At 40.4% G+C, this 18,086-nt stretch overlaps 1 protein-coding gene across 1 annotated transcript in view; it reads right to left on the bottom strand.

Moving 5' to 3' along the window:
* The window catches only part of BMS1 (BMS1 ribosome biogenesis factor), a 28,112-nt gene extending 16,131 nt beyond the window's left edge, over nucleotides 1-11,981 (bottom strand). Inside the window, exons 1-8 of the mRNA XM_049764589.1 lie at nucleotides 11,966-11,981; nucleotides 10,309-10,523; nucleotides 7,678-7,868; nucleotides 6,753-6,832; nucleotides 3,907-4,095; nucleotides 3,018-3,160; nucleotides 1,940-2,061; nucleotides 918-1,111 (exon numbers count right to left, since the gene is read on the bottom strand). Of these exons, the coding sequence (XP_049620546.1) occupies nucleotides 918-1,111; nucleotides 1,940-2,061; nucleotides 3,018-3,160; nucleotides 3,907-4,095; nucleotides 6,753-6,832; nucleotides 7,678-7,868; nucleotides 10,309-10,484 (1,095 nt within the window). The 5' untranslated portion in view covers nucleotides 10,485-10,523; nucleotides 11,966-11,981. The remainder of the gene's footprint in view (nucleotides 1-917; nucleotides 1,112-1,939; nucleotides 2,062-3,017; nucleotides 3,161-3,906; nucleotides 4,096-6,752; nucleotides 6,833-7,677; nucleotides 7,869-10,308; nucleotides 10,524-11,965) is intronic.
* Between the last annotated feature and the right edge of the window lie 6,105 nt (nucleotides 11,982-18,086).

Here is an 18,086-nt window from a genome sequence, read left to right as displayed (position 1 = left end):
ACTTATTAGTTTCAAGCAGTTTCACAAAATTATCCTAAACATACTTCCTGGGAATGCTTTTTACTGTCTCAAAAGCTTTTAATTAAAAAAACTTTAAAAAGCCATAAATGTTGGAAAGATAATACAGTGGATAGGCACTTGCCTTGTATGCAACTGACCCAGGTTCACTTCCTGGGATCTCTGAAGGTCCCTAAGGCTCACCAGGAGAGATCTTTGAGTGCAGAGCCTGGAGTAAGCCCTGAACACTGCCAGATGTGGCCCCAAAATAAAACAAACAAAAGCCCTGTATTATAATAAGGAATCTTTTAAAATTGCTATGCTTTGATCCAAAATCTGACTTTGAAGAGACTTCTTACAGTAAACAAAACTGAGTTTGAGGATGCTAACATCAGCTGAGCCAGGGGAAGTTGGCTTCATGATGTCCCCAAGGTGGTTTCAGTACACTGGGTATATTCATATAAAAGATGCTGCACAACTGTAAAATGACAGACCATAGATACTAGAATGGTCACATTCTCAAATACCTTTAAAGAACTGAAAAAGCCTTTACTCTAACCCAAGAAATACCTCACATATGTATTTGCATGTATTTTTAACATGTAACAAATCATATGTATTTTCAGAGAAACAGAAAAGAACCAAAGAATAGTCATTTGTGTGTATATATATATAATATATATATATGATATATATATATATTATATATATAAACTACTTGTACTGGAGATATGAAATCTCTATGCAACTGAACAGCACAGAGGTATGACAGATCAAACAAACTTTCTACTTGGTACGACCAAGTAATCCGTATATTTATAATACACATCAGGGTCTTTGTCACTCATGTGAACAAATGTGCAATGTTGCAGTGAATAAAAGGTTGACTGAGTATTTAACTCCTGTGATTTTTCTCTTACCGATTCCTGGAAGCCGTGGCTGCCACCAAGGTCGACATAGACAGCATCTTTGTCATAAAGCACACCACCAACTCCAGAAAGAGGGGCATAAACCAACTTCTCCTTCTCATTCAAACAGCGCTTCTTTTGTTGTTCAGGAAGTGCACAGGGGTCAGGGAGGAAACTAACGTCACTCACAGCAAAATCCCCTACCCCTGGAAGAGGAACATATGAACAATGTCTAGCGAGTTGATCAACCCTCAATAGAAATGATGAACAGCTGGAAGACTTCAACAAGTAATAAGGGTATCATTTGACACCGACATTGTGTCTCTTTTGTTAAATCATTCTAAGCAACGAGAACTTGATCAATTTAAACTATGCTCTGGCTATGTCAAGGATGACTCTTAAAACCTACGAAAGGGGTTGGGGCATAGTACAGTGTGAGTAGGGTGCTAGCCTTGCCTGAGGCTGGCCTGGGTTCCAACCTCAGAACCTCATATCATCCCCTTATCCCTGCTAGGAATGATCCCTGGTGCAGCAGAGGCAGGAGTAAACCCTGAGCTAAAACAAAACCAAACCTCTAATAAGATGGCTCTACCTTATGAATCTGTTTCTCTTCTGGGGGAAGGTATGGTAGGGAAGGGGGAAAGAACTCCCTAGCCTACTGCTAAAGGGACCACATGGTATTGGGGATTGAATTTGGGTCTCCTGCATACAATGCACACACTCTGAGCCATTTCTCTAGCACCCACTTTGCAGCTTTCTTGATAAATAAGTCATCACAGGAATTCTACAAATGGGGCCGGTCGGTGGCGCTAAAGGTAAGGTGCGCCTGCCTTGCCTGCGCTAGCCTTGGACGGACCGCGGTTCGATCCCCCGGTGTCCCATATGGTCCCCCAAGCCAGGAGCAACTTCTGAGCGCATAGCCTGGAGTAACCCCTGAGTGTTACCGGGTGTGGCCCAAAAACCAAAAAAAAAAAAAAAAAAAAAAAAAAAAAAAGAATTCTACAAATATAATGAATTAGACAGCAAATAAATACCTGGCACGTGAATTTGGCTTTTATTCTTCAAGTGAGCTCCTCTTAAATAACCATAAAGAGACACCTTTCGGTCACACTTGTTATTTGTTCGAATATCTTCTGGGTTTGTCAAATCTTCCATCCTAGGGGGGAAAAAATCACATAGCAGAAATAAACACCAAATTTTCTATATATCCTGTTTCATGTATCAATGATCCATCTTTAGTTCACTATACACAATGTTTAGAAAATTCAGGGAAAAAAAAAAGAGCAGTTTGTCATCTACAATGAAAAAGGAGCAAAAAAACCCAAAATGATACCACTGTTAAGCCCAATGTGATATATATATATATGTTATATATTTATAATGTATATGTTATATATATGACATACATATATCTAGGTATATGTTATATATATGACATACATATATCTATCTATATCTATATCTATGTACCTATGTATCTATATCTATATCTATGACAGCAAAGGTGGGAATTAACACAAACCCAGACTGGGAAAAAGTAAATAAAACCCCTGTGGAAAAGGATTTAACTTTGATTTAAAGATTTTATGTGGATCTGATTCTTGAGGCACCGGGTAGATCTGAGTGACAGGAGCAGTCTAGTACAAAGACAGTATTGCTGAAAAAATATTGTTGAAAAAGGACAGTGAAGTAACATTCTATAAACTATATTTCAAAATTCTCCCATTTTCCTCAAGGCTTTACAGTTTATTCAATCCTGAAGGCACAATATAATACAAAAAAAAAAAAAGGTGTTTGTTCTCCACTGTTTAAAACACATAAAGATACCATTAAAGTTCTTTTTTTCTTTTTTTTTTTTTTTTTTTTGATTTTTGGGCCATACCCATTTGACGCTCAGAGGTTACTCCTGGCTATGTGCTCAGAAATCGCCCCTGGCTTGGGGGGACCATATGGGACGCCAGGGATCGAACCGAGGTCCGATCCTTGGCTAGCGCTTGCAAGGCAGACTCCTTACCTCTAGCGCCACCTTCCTGGCCCCAAAGTTCTTTTTTTCCTAATCTTTTTAGTTTTCAAATACATGGGCTATGAAAAAGATTTACATTAACTTTTTACCTGTCTGCCAGGATATAAGGATGCGAGGTTTGCCATGTAAGAGGTCTAAACTTCATAACTGTAATAAAACGTCCCAGGTTGTGAATTTCTTGGTTTTGATATTCTCCATGTACCATTCCAGAGAGGTAGAACAGTTTGGCACCCTAAATAGCAAAAACAAAAAAAATTCTATTAAATTCTTATTAATACTAATCAAAATAAAGGCTTCTAAATAAGCAATCCTAACGAACAGAAATTTTCAACTGTGCATGTGTCAAGTTCTCTAGCCTCTTTCAGAACTCAATCAGAATGGGTTTTGTAGAAGCAGAACTGAAAGTACCTTTCATTCTAAGAATGTTCTCTGGCCAGGCAATTGCATCTATCTGGAATTATTATATGAACGTGGCAGCGACGCTTCTGAACACTGCATAAAATCTGTGCCTCAAGAGCAACAATGGTGGAAAAGAGGAGTGACAGTATTTGTGTACAAATATTACTGTTCTCCGAGAACTTCAGTAGAACCCTGAATCATGACTTTATTGACAGTTAAATCAAACACTGTCGGGGGCCGGAGCGGTGGCTCAAGTGGTAGGGCATTTGCCTTGCACGTGCTAACCTAGGACAGACCGTGGTTCAATTCCCCGGAGTCCCATATGGTCCCCCAAGCCAGGAATGACCCCCGAGTATGGCCCCCCCCCAAAAAAAATCAAACACAGTAGGTACTGAAAGATACAAAGACAAATGAGATACCAAAGGATCTGGAATAGAGTATCTTTGGACAATATTCCAGTGATTGTGAACAAATATACAAAGGAAACTCAAGAGCTCTGAGGTAAAGTATAATCTCTTCTACTCATTCTGTTTTTTAAAAAATAATGGTTATTCTTCAGTAATCAATTCTCTTCCTTACTGGGTAGACTTCTGTCCAAAACCTGTGTTTTAATCGCTTCTTGGTCTTCTTTAGCTGTTTGTTGTATTTGAAGGAATCCAGATGCGTGAGGACACCCATAATTTTAGGAAAGCCATGTACTTGGCAGATGTTTAGAAACTCAAATGTTTCCATTTCGAATCCAAAGCTGGCATCTATGAGCATCAAAACCTGAAAGAGAAGATGCAGATTCTCAAGGAAGCGATCCACAAGAGACTACAAGGAATTCAGCCATCGGGCCAAATACACTTTTTCTATAACTATAGTTTTATACAAACACAGTTGTATCAGCTCATTTATATTGTCAACAGTGACTTTGTGCTGCAATTGCAAAGTAGCTGAAAAAAAAAAAAAAACCCTACAAAGCCTAAAATAATTACTTCCTGACCTTGCTGTTTGCATGTGGATCAGAGGTTCACATCAGCAAGAAGAGGTTCTCCAACGATACTAAAATACTAAGAGGAATTAGAGGGCTAGCTGTAGAATATTTCTCTACCCCATTAGACACCAGAAGTGCCATGCTGAAAGCAATTGGTTCGAAGATCAATTGGTTCGAAGAGTAGGTTGCCAAGAATTCCGCAGCCAAGAGTCTTAGTAAACCAAAGTGAAGGCTGGTCTTCCTCCAATGACACATGTAGTATGCAAACACAAACCCATTAGACGTATGCCTTTGCTCTAGCTTAGGAGAGTTTATCATAGCCCAGAACCAAGCAATGACAGGTTAGCTAAATAATGGCACATCCAGCGAAATACCATGTAATTAAAGGAAGTTGAGAAATAGTATTAATGTACCTCCAAATATATTGACAATCTGTTCAGTCAGACATCTTGTCAATATGTCTCAGAGATACATTAAAAAAGGGCAAATATATACTAAGTTAAAAAAGTAAACATAATATTGTGTTCTTCATTTTAAATATCTGCTGTATTATTGCTCCAGCCCTAATAATGTCTGTTTTAAAAAAAGAGTTAAGCGGTCCCTTGTATACATATTGGGAGGTAGACTGCTGTGAGGGATTGACACTAGTGGTCAGAACAAAAGAAGGCAAGCACTGTGTGTCCTTTTTTACAATTATAATATTCCATATTTTTTCTAAGTACAGCTGTTTTTAAATCTTAGATGTATATGAAAGGCATCATTTTCAACCTATGTATGCTTTGAAAATTAACATAATATATATAAATACTTTTTGGTTTTTGGGTCACACCCGGCAGCACCCCGGGGTTACTACTGGCTCTACGCTCAGAAATCACTCCTGGCAGGCTTGGGGAACCACGTGGGATGCCGGGATTAGAATCACCATCCTTCTGTATGCAAGGCAAATGTCCTACCTCCATGCTATCTCTTCAGCCCATGAAAATGAACATGATATTTTACATAAGGAAAACTAGGTTCAACACGTTTGTATTATTTTGTGGTAGCAAGGAGTCATATTTTTATTAGTGGTAACTCTACATGATCACAATTTGAGTGATCTTTAGCTTTTTGATATTCAAATAGTGCATTTCTTTTTTTTTTTTTTTTTTTGGTTTTTGGGCCACACCCGTTTGACGCTCAGGGGTTACTCCTGGCTATGCGCTCAGAAATCGCCCCTGGCTTAGGGGGGGACCATATGGGACGCCGGGGGATCGAACCGCGGTCTGCGGTCCGTCCTATGCTACCGCTTGCAAGGCAGACACCTTACCTCTAGCGCCACCTTCCTGGCCCCAGTGCATTTCTAACATCTACAACAATTTTTTATTTTAATTTCCTGATACAGGGACCAGAGCGGTGGCACAAGCGGTAAGGCATCTGCCTAGGGCAGACTGCAGTTCAATCCCGTGTCCCATATGGTCCCCCAAGCCAGGGGTGATTTCTGAGCACATAGTCAGGAGTAACCCCTGAGCGTCACTGGGTGTGGCCAAAACACAAAACAAAACAAAAATTTCCTGATACAAAGGATAAAAATCTACAGCTTTCTCATCAAAGAGCTCTCCAAAGTTCTGAATCAATAAAATAACAAACCAAAAAAAATCTCAAAATCAGTTTTCTATTATTCCATATTTTATAATGATTACATTTGTTTTAGTCATTAAAAGTGTTTTATCTTAATTATTTAAGTAGTACCCAAACATTTTACATTTCTGTAAATAGTAAGTAAAACTGTACAATTCCCATATAGCAAGTACTGTCTATAATAATTTCTATTATAAATCAACAAATTTCAAGAATAAAGCCTGTATTATATAATGTTCAGAAGGAACTTCAATTTCACATATGTAAAATGGAGAAGAGATAATCACATAAATCTAAGGCACCTTGGGAGATTACAATAGTTTGCTGTAAAATCTGTTAGCATGGTGCCTAGTAGAAGCCCAAGAAATGGTACTTACTATATTGTATAGGTAAGTATTTTTTTTTGTTTGTTTGTTTTTGTTTTGGGGCCACACCCGGCAGTGCTCAGAGGTTACTCCTGGCTCTCTGCTCAGAAATAGCTCCTGGCAGGCACAGGGGACCATATGGGACACTGGGATTCGAACCAACCACCTTAGTTCTGGATCAGCTGCTTGCAAGGCAAACACCGCTGTGCTATCTCTCCAGGCCCAGGTAAGTATTTTAATGAGTTTTAGTTGGTTGTGTTCACTTTAGGGTTTTAGTCCCATGGTTTGTTTTTAGATTTTAGAATACAAGTCCAGTGCACAATTACTTTATCATAGTTGAAATACTACTTTATATTACAAATTATACTCAATATCCCTTTTTAATAAAAAATTTAACTTACTTTCAACATGGATAAACCAATCACAATGCTTTACATCACCATAAGAATGTATGCTTTTGGACTTACCAAATCTGCTACTTTCGCCAGATCAATCATCATATTAATATCACAATCACATTCAATAATGGTGAGTCGACGTTTTTTACCTATGAAGTGGAAAAAATAGTTATATTTTAAAACAATCCAAGCAATGGATTCATTTCAATTATTTTAAACTGCACCTAATAAAGCATTATATACATTTACAGGAGTGTATAATAAGTTTTTTTTTTTTTAAAGAGGAGAATTGAATAAGAAAGAATAAATGCCATCTTGGTTTTCTTGCTACATTTCCGAATTTTAAAATACTAGGAGAGTCTATCCATCTGATAAAGTGTTCTCAAAGGAAAATTCCTCCCAGAATAGGTCAATAAATACGTGCCTCATGATCCTGTGTTCAGCAGCAGGACAATGCTTCTAAGTTCTAGAAAGTTTCCCAGGCTCTCACTGCAGCTCAAAATATCCTCATACCGAATCTACCAAATTTTCGCTAAACTGAATCAACCGAGTGACAGGAATGCTGGAAGAAAAGCTTCAATCCAATTATACTGTAATACTGTCACTGTAAGAGATTTCAGCATCACCCTTTTCTGAAAATTTGCTTCATTTCCCCTCACTTTAAGATTCCCAGAGCTCTCTTAGGAAGAGAAAAAAAAAAAGTCCCTCACTTGCACAGAAATGTGGTTCATGAGAGCAAGTAGATACTAAGTGGTAAGTGAAGGAGCTCCTCCCACGCCAGACCACATGGCAGATGCACAAAGCGTCAGAATAAAGTACAGTATTCACATTATGGTCATCTCTAGGAATCTATCCTGTTCTGAAGTTGTCCTCAACTCAGTAAAAGTGGCTAATATGAAATGATAATATCAATTTAAACCTAGTCATCAAAGAGACGTATGACCAAGACATGCATGCCTCTCAATATCTGCCATGAAAGTTAAGATCCTCTGACCTGACACGATGGTTACGGGACCTCTGATCTCTGTCAGCTTCTGCCTGGTGAAGTTCCGAATGAGGCACCGGATCAAAGTGCTCTTTCCAACTTTTGGAGGCCCCATCACCACCACCACTATGGGTGGAGGCTCTAGAGGAGTTCGATCCACCACTGGAATGTGATGCTTTTTTGTCTTCAAGTCCTGAGTCCTGTTTGTTAAAAAAAAATTTACTTTTAAGATACAGAAAGCATTATATATATATAATAATAGTATATAATATTACATATATATTGGTTTTTGAGTCACACCCGACAGTGCTCAGGGGTTACGCTCAGAAATCGCTCCTGGCAAGCTCGGGGGAACCATATGGGATGCCGGGATTCGAACCACCATCCTTCTGCATGCAAGGCAAATGCCTTACCTCCATGCTATCTCTCCAGCCCCAGAAAGCATTATATTTTTAAGAAGAGTAAAACACACATTGGACAGAATGTTAACTTGAGAACCCAAGTATCTGCATTATTGTATATAGGTAAGCAGGCTGGCTTTAACAAAGAGTGCTAAACTTATCACACCTTAAGTGTGAGAGCATTACCAGCTAACTGCAATAGTTTGAAGCAGTGCATCATAATGAGTAAGAGCAGAAGCGTTGGGGTTAAATTGGGAAGAAAGCAATTTAACCAAGCCCGTTTGGCCCTTCATGCCTGTGTTCTTCCTTCAACACATATCTTCCATTGTCTCTTTACTTGTTTGCTCTTTTTGAGTTTGTATTCTCTCTTGAACACATATTCCTTTCCTTCTCCTCTGCTCACTGTTGTTTATGTGTGTGTTTAATTTAATTTTTTAGAGTAGGTACTCTTTTGGGATGTTGTTTTATTTGTTTGTTTGTTGTGCCATATCTTTCTGTGTAAGGATCACTCTTGGTGTGCTCGGGGGATTATATGAGATGCTGAGAATTGATCTAGGTTGGCCATGTGTATGCTTTTCTAAACAAACTTTGTGTGATAAAAACCACCTGGTTTCTAGGTGTATGCAGGGAGAGTGCTAGCCTTGCATGTGGCTGTCTGGGTTCAATCCCATATGATCCCAACATATCCTAAGCCCCTTGAGCACTGCCAGGCATGATTTCTGAGTACAGTCAGGAGTAACCCCTGACCATGTGTGGCCCTAACAAAAAGACCAAAAAAAACAAAAACAAAAACAAAAAAACAAAAACAAAAAAAACCCTTACCAAAACAAAACTCTCTCTCTCCCCCTTGCTCCCTCCTTCCTTTCTCTCTCTCCCTTGCTCCCTCCTTCCTTTCTCTCTCTCTCTCTCTCTCTCTCTCTCTCTCTCTCTCTCTCTCTCTCTCTCTCTCACACACACACACACACACACACACACTAAAAATAGGGGCTGGGATGCAAGCCTCATACACACAAGATTCCTAGAATGAGCCCTGTCACCACATGTGCCAGGCATGATTTCTGAGTACAGTCAGGAGTAACCCCTGACCAAAAAATAAATCGTACCAAAACAAAACTATCTGTGTCTTTCTGACATACACACACACACACACACTAAATAAAAATAGGGGCTGAGATGCAAGTCTCATACACACAAGGTCCCTAGAATGAGCCCTGTCACCACATATACCTCAGCCACTAAAGGGCCAAAGCAGCATAATATTGCATCACCAGGCTCAAATACTGACTTGTGTGTCTTTCTGTCACACACACACACACACACACACACACACACACACACACACACACAAAATAAAAATAGGGGCTGAGATGCAAACCTCATACACACAAGATCCCTAGAATGAGCCCTGTCACCACATATACCTCAGCCACTAAAGGGCTAAAGCAGCATAATATTGCATCACCAGGCTCAAATACTGACTTGCCCAGCTTGGTTGGCCATAGTGGCCCTGGACACCATGAACCCTGCTTGGTGGGAGTTGTTCACAAAAAAGAACTAAAATGCCATCAATAAAGTACACTGCATAGAATGAGTTATTAAAATCATTTCATGTTACACATTATAATTAAATGGAAAATGTCTGGAACAATACATAAACCCACCTTCTCCAACTGTTTATAGCTTAAAAATATTTTTGAGGGGGAAAGATGGGACACACCTGACAGTGCTAAGGTTCTACTTTCTACTCCCAGCTCTGTAACTGATTAGGGATAACATAGGTTCCAGGACTTGGACCTCCTGCATGCAAATTATGCACTCAAATCACTACATATTCACTCTTGCCCCTTATAAATTCTATAAAGAAAATCACAAGCTTTTCTCCTAAGTAAAAAATCACTGTGCAGACGTCAAAGTGGCTTCTAATAGGAAAGTTTCTTCTTTTAGTGAAAGGATATAATAAAGTTTCTTCAGAGCTGGACCAGAATCATGAACCCAAATTTTATCTGCTTACAGAGTATGTGGGTCTGGGCTAGAACAATAGTAGAATGTGTAGGGTATTTGCTTTGCAGGTGGTCAACCTGTTTGGATCCCCGACACCCCATATGGTCCTTAGAGCACCGTCAGGATTCATTGCTGAGTGCAGAGCCAAGAGTAACCCCTGAGCATTTCCAGGTATAGCCCAAAACCCAAAAACAAACAAACAAAGGGCTCAGAACTAGTAGACTTCAGTTTAACATACCTGTGAAAGGATCGAGCCATCCGCACAGCAGACTGCACGGCAAAAGCTTTGGGGTTTCTTTTCCGGGCATCTTCCTCATCTCCAAGTTGTAGATCTTGTAGGTGTCTTTTCTTTTTCTTTTCAGCTTTGGGCCCACTATTTTTCTTTCTATGTTTCTTCTGGTCCTTTGTCTCCATTGTATCCTTTTACCAGTTCACAAGTGATTTTAATCCACACTGATGAGAGATAGGTGGGTTGAGAAAAGCATGTTATATAGACAAAAAGGCAAGGAAAAAATGTATTCATTTCTTTGTGAAGGTATATATATATAATTAATGTGTGTGTACATATACACACCTAGCAGGGGCAGAAACTAATATTATTGCCAAAGTCTTTTTGCTCTATTATGCTATTAAATGATTATCCCTGCTTAGGTTTCTTTTTATTCATTTTAAGTTATACCATATTGTCAGTACAGTATTTCTTTCTCAAGGTAGAACTATTCTATAATTTTTTATGTAGTAGCCACTAGCCATGTGAAGCCATGAAACATAAAATGTACCTAGTGAGCATGAAAAAATTGAATTTTTTAAATCAAATTTTAGCTCTAATCTAAAGTTAAATAGCTCTATATTACTAGTAGCTATCGAACAGGATTAAGATTTGAAGAGCTATTAGACTAAGGAAGTTGTTTATAGCTACTTTAAAGATAAAGCTATTCAAAACTGAAAAATAATCCTGTGTTACTTCCAGCCTGGCTGACTGTAAAGATTTTATTAATATTCCCCTAAAAACATTAGAAACCCAGTATTATGAACAGTGTCATGTGAATTCATGAGTCATTCTGGTTGATGAGAGGGAGAGAACGTGGACAAGAAGAAAGCCTTGCAGATTTCTGGGTTCCCTGAAACCCAGGGCCTGACATCCTCCCCCAAAGCAGGGCTGGGAGCATGTCACTTTATTAAACTGATTTCTGGGGTTCCCTGGAATCCAGGGTCTGATATCCTCCCCCAAAGCAGGGCTGGGCTGTAAATCACTTTACTAAACTGATTTCTGGGTGTCCCTGGAACCCAGCGCCTGTCTACTGGACCGGTCAACTTTCTAAAGGAAAGAGGGCTGCCATACAACCCCCAGGGCCTGGCCCCTTCCCCAAAGGGGGTTGGGTGGGTGCATGTTTGCACATCACTTTATTACAAGCAGGTCCTCAATGCATCTCCCCACAAATAGACCTGCAGGTCTAGTAGGTGTGCCTGATTGAAGAAGGGTCAGAGTGATGCTGGGGGAAGGAAAACTCCAACTCAAGGGTCTCCAGAGCCAAGTGCCCACTCACCCACGTTCAAAGGGGGAAAAGGGGGCTCGTCTATACCCGAGGGAGTTAGTTAGTTGGCCTACACCGCAGACAACTAAGACCTGGGGGACATGTGGGATGATCTAGGGCCACGAGACAAGCAACATGTTCTTCCCTCGACATTTTTTTTTATTTGGAGGGGGGTCCAGAACTAGCCATTTCCCTGTGGCATGCGGAGGGAGGGAGAGAAGAGGGAAGGAGCCCGGCCCTCTCTGTGGGTTCATTCTGCCACTCCCCCCCAAACGACTCCAGGAGCCCTTGAATCCATGCACCCACCACTCACGATGCCTGCTAGCACAGTGCAATCGCCTCCCTGATCACAGCCGTCACCGGGTTCACAACTGCTGCTGCTGCTCCTCCAGCACGCCTGGATGCTTGGAATGCCACCGGAAGCGGAAGTGCGTGACACGCGCATGCGCAGGCAACACATACGGGCCGGAAACTAAAGGTCGGCGCGGAAACTGCTTCCGGGTCCTGATTGGAGAAAGATGGCGCCGACCACGGGGGAGTGGAAACCCGTTCCTGTCACCCGCCCCAGGCCTTCTGCAAATCTGACTCTGCGTCATTTTAATCCTGGGATCCCAGGATTTCGTTGACACAGAGCATTGGTAGACATATCTAGATGTTTCTATATATTTATATATTATAAATATAAAATTTATAATATATTATATATAATATTATATATTTATATATCTAGAAATAACACTTTCTTTTTTTTAAATTAAGATCTTTATTTAAGCACCAGGATCACAAATATGTTCGTAGTTGGGTTTCAGGTATAATAAAAAGAACACCCCCTTTCCTTCACCAGTTCAACCTTCCCACCACCAATGCCTTCCCCTCATCTCCCTGCCTGTATTCTAGGCAAGCATTCAACTTCTCTCAACTTACTACTATTGGTCATGATTGTTGTCAGTGTAGTTATTAGAAGTAACACTTTCTTTTTCTTTAAGTACCTAGTTTTATGCTTTTCAAATCCGATGCATGCTGAAAGGGAAGTCATAAAAAATGTTGGGTTCTTTTTTTCTTTTTTTTTTACTTTTGAAAGTTATTTAAAGAACTGTGATTTACAACGTTCTTGATCATTGAGTTTTAGTTATGTAGCATTTCAACACCAATACCATTGCCAATGTCAACTCCCATCACCAATGTTGAGGGAAATGGGGGACATTGGTAGAAGAAACACTTTTAATACTGGCACCCTTCAGGCTCTCTCTATTGGCCTAATCATGGAACAGGACTGGGCTGGAAATCACTCCTGTGGCTCATCCTCATGGTTGGTCATCCTTAAAGACAGCTGGGGATTTATATGTTCCATCTGTACTCTTATACCTTCTTTTGTTAAGAACACACAACCAGCTGTAAGGATGGGCACTCTGACACAGATTGAAACACCAGTATTCCTTCTGTGTTACTGGGAAAGGAGCCACAGTTCCAAGGTATTAATTAACTCTTTTATTCTCAATTAGACGTTTCATTTAGTTCTACAGTGGAGACTAAACTCAATATTGAAACTCTGATTGCCATTTCATTACTCTATGACCCTGAGCTTTATTAATCCTGAATATCCCTGGAGTCTGCATCTGAGTAGCATATGTTGTTCAAGATGCAGCGGCAGGGGTCTGGAGAGAATAATTATAAGTTCCAATGGGAACTAGTGGGAACTAGTTGTAAGTTTTGGCATTCTACAAGCATGTGGAAGTCCCATAATATTCTTTTTTTTCTGATAGGGCATAATATTACTTGATAATATTCATTAACATTATCAAGAGCTAAAGGTGTTTTTTTTTCAGGAGTTTTTGATGGTCTTTATCTTTTGTCTCTTAATCACTTGTATTAATGAACTTATAAAATATGCATATGGCTCCATAGTTCCCTGAATAATCTTAGCAAAACCTTGTATTTGGTTTCAAAATCAACTTTATCCCAAGCCTTCAGAGCAAGTTCCCTGACCATTCTTAAAACAAGACGTGGTAATCCAGCCTGCTTTATACTTCTGTGATATGCTCTCCTGTCAGCTACTCAAAAGAATTTGATTCCTGAAACCATCTTTCCAGAATGATCTAGGCTATTAATTTTTTTCCTTTGCTGATTCATGTAGCCACATCTTCCACTGTAAATACTGAGATGGATTTAGAGAAATCTTTGCAGCAGTTTTATTATCTTGATTCCAATTCGCCTTATCACTCCAGGTACCAAGGACTTCAAGAAAAATGGAGAAAGAGGACCATACTCAGAGCATACTTTCTTAAACTGACCAAAATCATTCCATATTTAAACCCTCATAGGTAGAGGCTCAATTGTTTTCTTTTTTTCCTTTTTGGGCCACACCTGGTGATGCTTATGGGTTACTCCTGGCTATGCGCTCAGAAATCGCTCCTGGCTTGGAGGACCATATGGGACACTGGGGATCGAACCGCAGTCTGTCCTAGATTAGGGCATGCAAGGCAAATGCCCTACTGCTTGTACCACCGTTCCAGCTCCTCAATTGTTTTCCTGATTGGGGAAATTTGTTTCTGATTCTGTATCGGTGCCAATTCCTTTAAGAACTTGTGGTCAGATATTTTCCCAGTGGAGAGATTTTGTTTCTCAGTCTGTATTAATTCCAATGTCCTTAAGAACTAATTGTTGTGGTAAATGGTTTTCCTTGTTGTGAAAACTTAATTCTGATTCTGTATTTATGCCAACCTCTAATAAGTATTTGTTGTGGGGGAAGTGGTTGTTCCATACGCTCTAAAGAGCTGCTATTGAAAAAGGAAGTCAACAACTAGTTATATCAGCCCCCACTTATACCTGCCTTTTTGTATCTAACTCTTTTTGTCCTAAAAAGGAACTCGTATAAGGAAGTCATCCCGCCCCTCTCTCCCCCCTCCCCTTCTTATGGTATATGAGGATGAACAAAGAAAGCTACGTAGTCCTTTGCCTCTGTTCGGTTCTGAACGAGCATTGAACACTGGCCAGCCAGAATAAAGAACTTTTGCCTGAGTGACTGTCTCTTCATTTCTCCGTGTCGGAGCAGTATCTGGACTATCGAGCCTTACACTAGGGAGGTTGGGTGACAAGATTACAGATCCACACTCTGATTCAGCTGATTGGGCTACATTAGTATGGCTTATGAGACGAAAATTTTAGGGTATAATATTTGAATGCTCTTCTACCTTAGTGTCAGTGAAAGACAAGCCCAAATTATCTGGTGAAGCAACTAGATGCTCTTCTAGCCTATTACCAGTAGATGGCAGTGGAACACCAACCTTAGGGTTTGGGCTTGACCACATGTTGTGACTGGGAAAATACACAAATTCTGTCTTTTCTCTCTTTCAGAAACAATTGAAAGCACCTCAGATATGTTTTTTGTGTGTGTGATAAGTCAGTATTTTAAAGAAGTTCAGACATTTTTGTGATAAGACAGAATATTCAACCTGCAATGTTTTTCATCTCAAGAATCTTATGAACTAACATAACGGGTAAAACCAGTAAGTAGCAAAGCCTCCATTGTATACTTTATCATATCAGTATGTTCTATGTTGGTTGTTGGAGGGAAGAAGGTAGCAATTCGGGGTAAGGAAAAGCTAAGATTCTTCAATCCAAAAGTAAATCTGTGTCATAATTCTAATTCAAATAGACAAAAGTTTACATACCCAAAATGGTGAAATTCACTTAAGAAGCCACAAAATTAATATAACAGCTGAATCCCTGTTGGGGTGCCATCATTTAAAACTAAGCTCACATTCTAAGTCAGGATACTGGAGAAACATAGGTCTGGAAGTAAATGTCAATCTAGGAAATAATTCATACACACACACAGAGGAATAAATGGATTCAGGAATCCCAACCCATAAGCCTTCAGCCTCTGAGATGTAGCCAGCTCTGTGTGAAGTCCAGAAATGCAAGAGAGTGATTTCCTGAAACCCAGAAAATATATTAGGAAGGAACAGACCATACCTGGAGGTGGGAATAGGTGGTCTAAACACCAATTCAAGATGCTACATTTAAAGATGTTTCCAACAAATGAGTAACAAGGTGGATATTGAATGGGATGGGATCCAATTAATACCACACATGGTCAAGGTTGAAAATCTACCAGGAGATTTTCTGTGTGACAGAAGTAGAATCTTGACTTGGAGCAGGAATGATCTGTCTGCAGTTATATCCTGAACAGGGTCTGAATGCTTTGCTCAGAAGCTGACTTATAGACTTCTATTGGGGCCTGAGTTGCACATGGGACGAGCTAGTGAAATATGGTGCAGAGAATGGGACAGGAGATATGGCAAAGGCTTATCTCTTTGGTGTTTGTGAGTATATTCTTTAGTCTATGGGTTACTTCCAGGTAAGCTAATGCCATCAACTGTTGGCTTTTCATCTCCTTTCTGACCCTCCCATGTTAGCCATCCCAGTACCTCTTTTGTCCCAATAGGTTTAAATTTCGCAGTGGGACTACAGGTGCTAGAAGCTATAGCCAACACTAACACTATCTTTATGCTGTGCCTCAGGGACTCAGTGGATTGGCATTGGTTCTAAAACAATTTATTTTTATAGACCCACTTGGAGGTATCTACAGGATAGTTATGAGTGTGAAAAATTGTCAACTAATTCCATAGGTTATTGCTGAGAATAAATTAGGATATGGGACCATTAAGAAAGTACAAAAAGATGGACAGGAAAGTGTCTACTTGTGGGGATTGGCTTATGGAACAGCACAGCTCCTCCAATCTATGCACCACCACCAACCCCAGGACCCCATGCATTTAAAGAGAAAGATGTGTAAGGACAAACACTACTTGACATGAGCAATGATTTCTTGGTGAAAGGATAAGTTCTTTTATATTTAAAAATTAATTTACTAAACATAAGTGTGTAGTAAATAGTACATATGTTTTATATAAAGTACTTTTAAATTTACTTGCTAGGTGATAAAAATATGGCATTAAATTCACTTACTTATTTGTCTTGGGCCAACCTGGCAGTGCCCAGGGCTTACTCTTGACTCTGTGCTCTGGACTCCCTGTGATGCTTGAGGGGCCATAAGTGATGCGCAGAACCAAATCTGGGTTGGCCATATTCAAGACAAGTTTATTAATCTGGCCAAATTCATCAGCTTCACATTTGTGCTCTGAGTGCCTTCTTTTAGACCAAATGTCCCAGACCTATGTGGGAAGGGGTGGCAGGCTCTTCTTATCATCTTCTTGGAGCTATAAACATCACCTGTGTGCAGCATCCCAAGGCAGCCTCATGTTCTCTTGTAATATTGCTCCCTGTTGATTTTCATTATGATTTGCTCTTTACTCCTCCCCTCTCCTCCCCTCCCCTCTCCTCTCCTCTTCCCCTTTCCCCTTTCCTCCCTCCCCTCCTCTCTCCTCTTTACACTTCTCCTCTCCTCTTTTCCTTTCCTTTCTTACCCCTCCCCTCCCTTCTCTTCCCTTCCCCTCCCTTCTCTTCCCTTCCCTTCCCTTCCCTTCCCTTCCTTTCCTTTCCTTTCCTTTCCTTTCCTTTTTTCTTTTTTTCTTTTTTTTTTTTGGTCTTTGGGCCACACCCGGCGGTGCTCAGGGGTTACTCCTGGCTGTCTGCTCAGAAATAGGCTCCTGGCAGGCATGGGGGACCATATGGGACACCGAGATTCGAACAAACCACCTTTGGTCCTGGATCGGCTGCTTGCAAGGCAAATGCCACTGTGCTATCTCTCCGGGCCCTCCTTTTTCCTTTTCCCTCCTTCCTCCTCCTCTTTCTCCTCCACTTCCTTCTCCTCTACTTCCACCCTCTCTTCCTTCTCCTCCTCTTCCTCTTCTTGTCGCAGTCAGTGACGCTCAGAAGTTATTCCCAATTCTACACTGAAGAATTAAATACTATCTATGCTTGGGTGATCATATGGGATGCTGGGGATCGAACCTGAGTTGGCCACATACAAAGCAGGCACCTTAACTGCTGTGCTTTCTCTCCATCACTTTACTTCTTCTTTTTTCTTTGTTTATGCGTCACATTTAGTGATGCTTGGGGCTTTTTCCTGAACCTACAGATCTGGGATCATTTTTGGTTGGACTTGGGTAACCATATGAAGTAACGGGTGAGGTTGAACCCAATTCAGCTAGGTGAATGGCAAGTACCTAAAGCCATTCTACTATTCCCCAACCCTACACGTGGTCATTTTAAATCTCATCTATATGAGATGTTGCCAGTCAAAGGGACATTGGACATGATGAGGGGTCGGAGATAGGGAGCACTTAAAAGGGGATAGGACACAGAACAGGTATCTTCTACACTAGCAGCTTCCTTTGATCCCTCACTTGTGCCTGGCTGAATGGCAGGAAAGCAGCAATTCACAAGTATTTGCCACGAAGAGTCAAGGAGACTCAAAGGGACAGAACAGCAACAGCAACAGACCAGAGGTCCATGGAAGTATAGTGGTGAGATCAGTGGAAGATGTGGGATAGTGCCAGGACATCAAGGGACAGGC

Source organism: Suncus etruscus, chromosome 17 (genome assembly GCF_024139225.1).
Source record: "Suncus etruscus isolate mSunEtr1 chromosome 17, mSunEtr1.pri.cur, whole genome shotgun sequence".
Classification (NCBI taxonomy): domain Eukaryota; kingdom Metazoa; phylum Chordata; class Mammalia; order Eulipotyphla; family Soricidae; genus Suncus; species Suncus etruscus.
The sequence above is the reverse complement of the archived record's forward strand: the minus strand, read 5'-3'. Positions and strand labels throughout refer to the sequence as shown.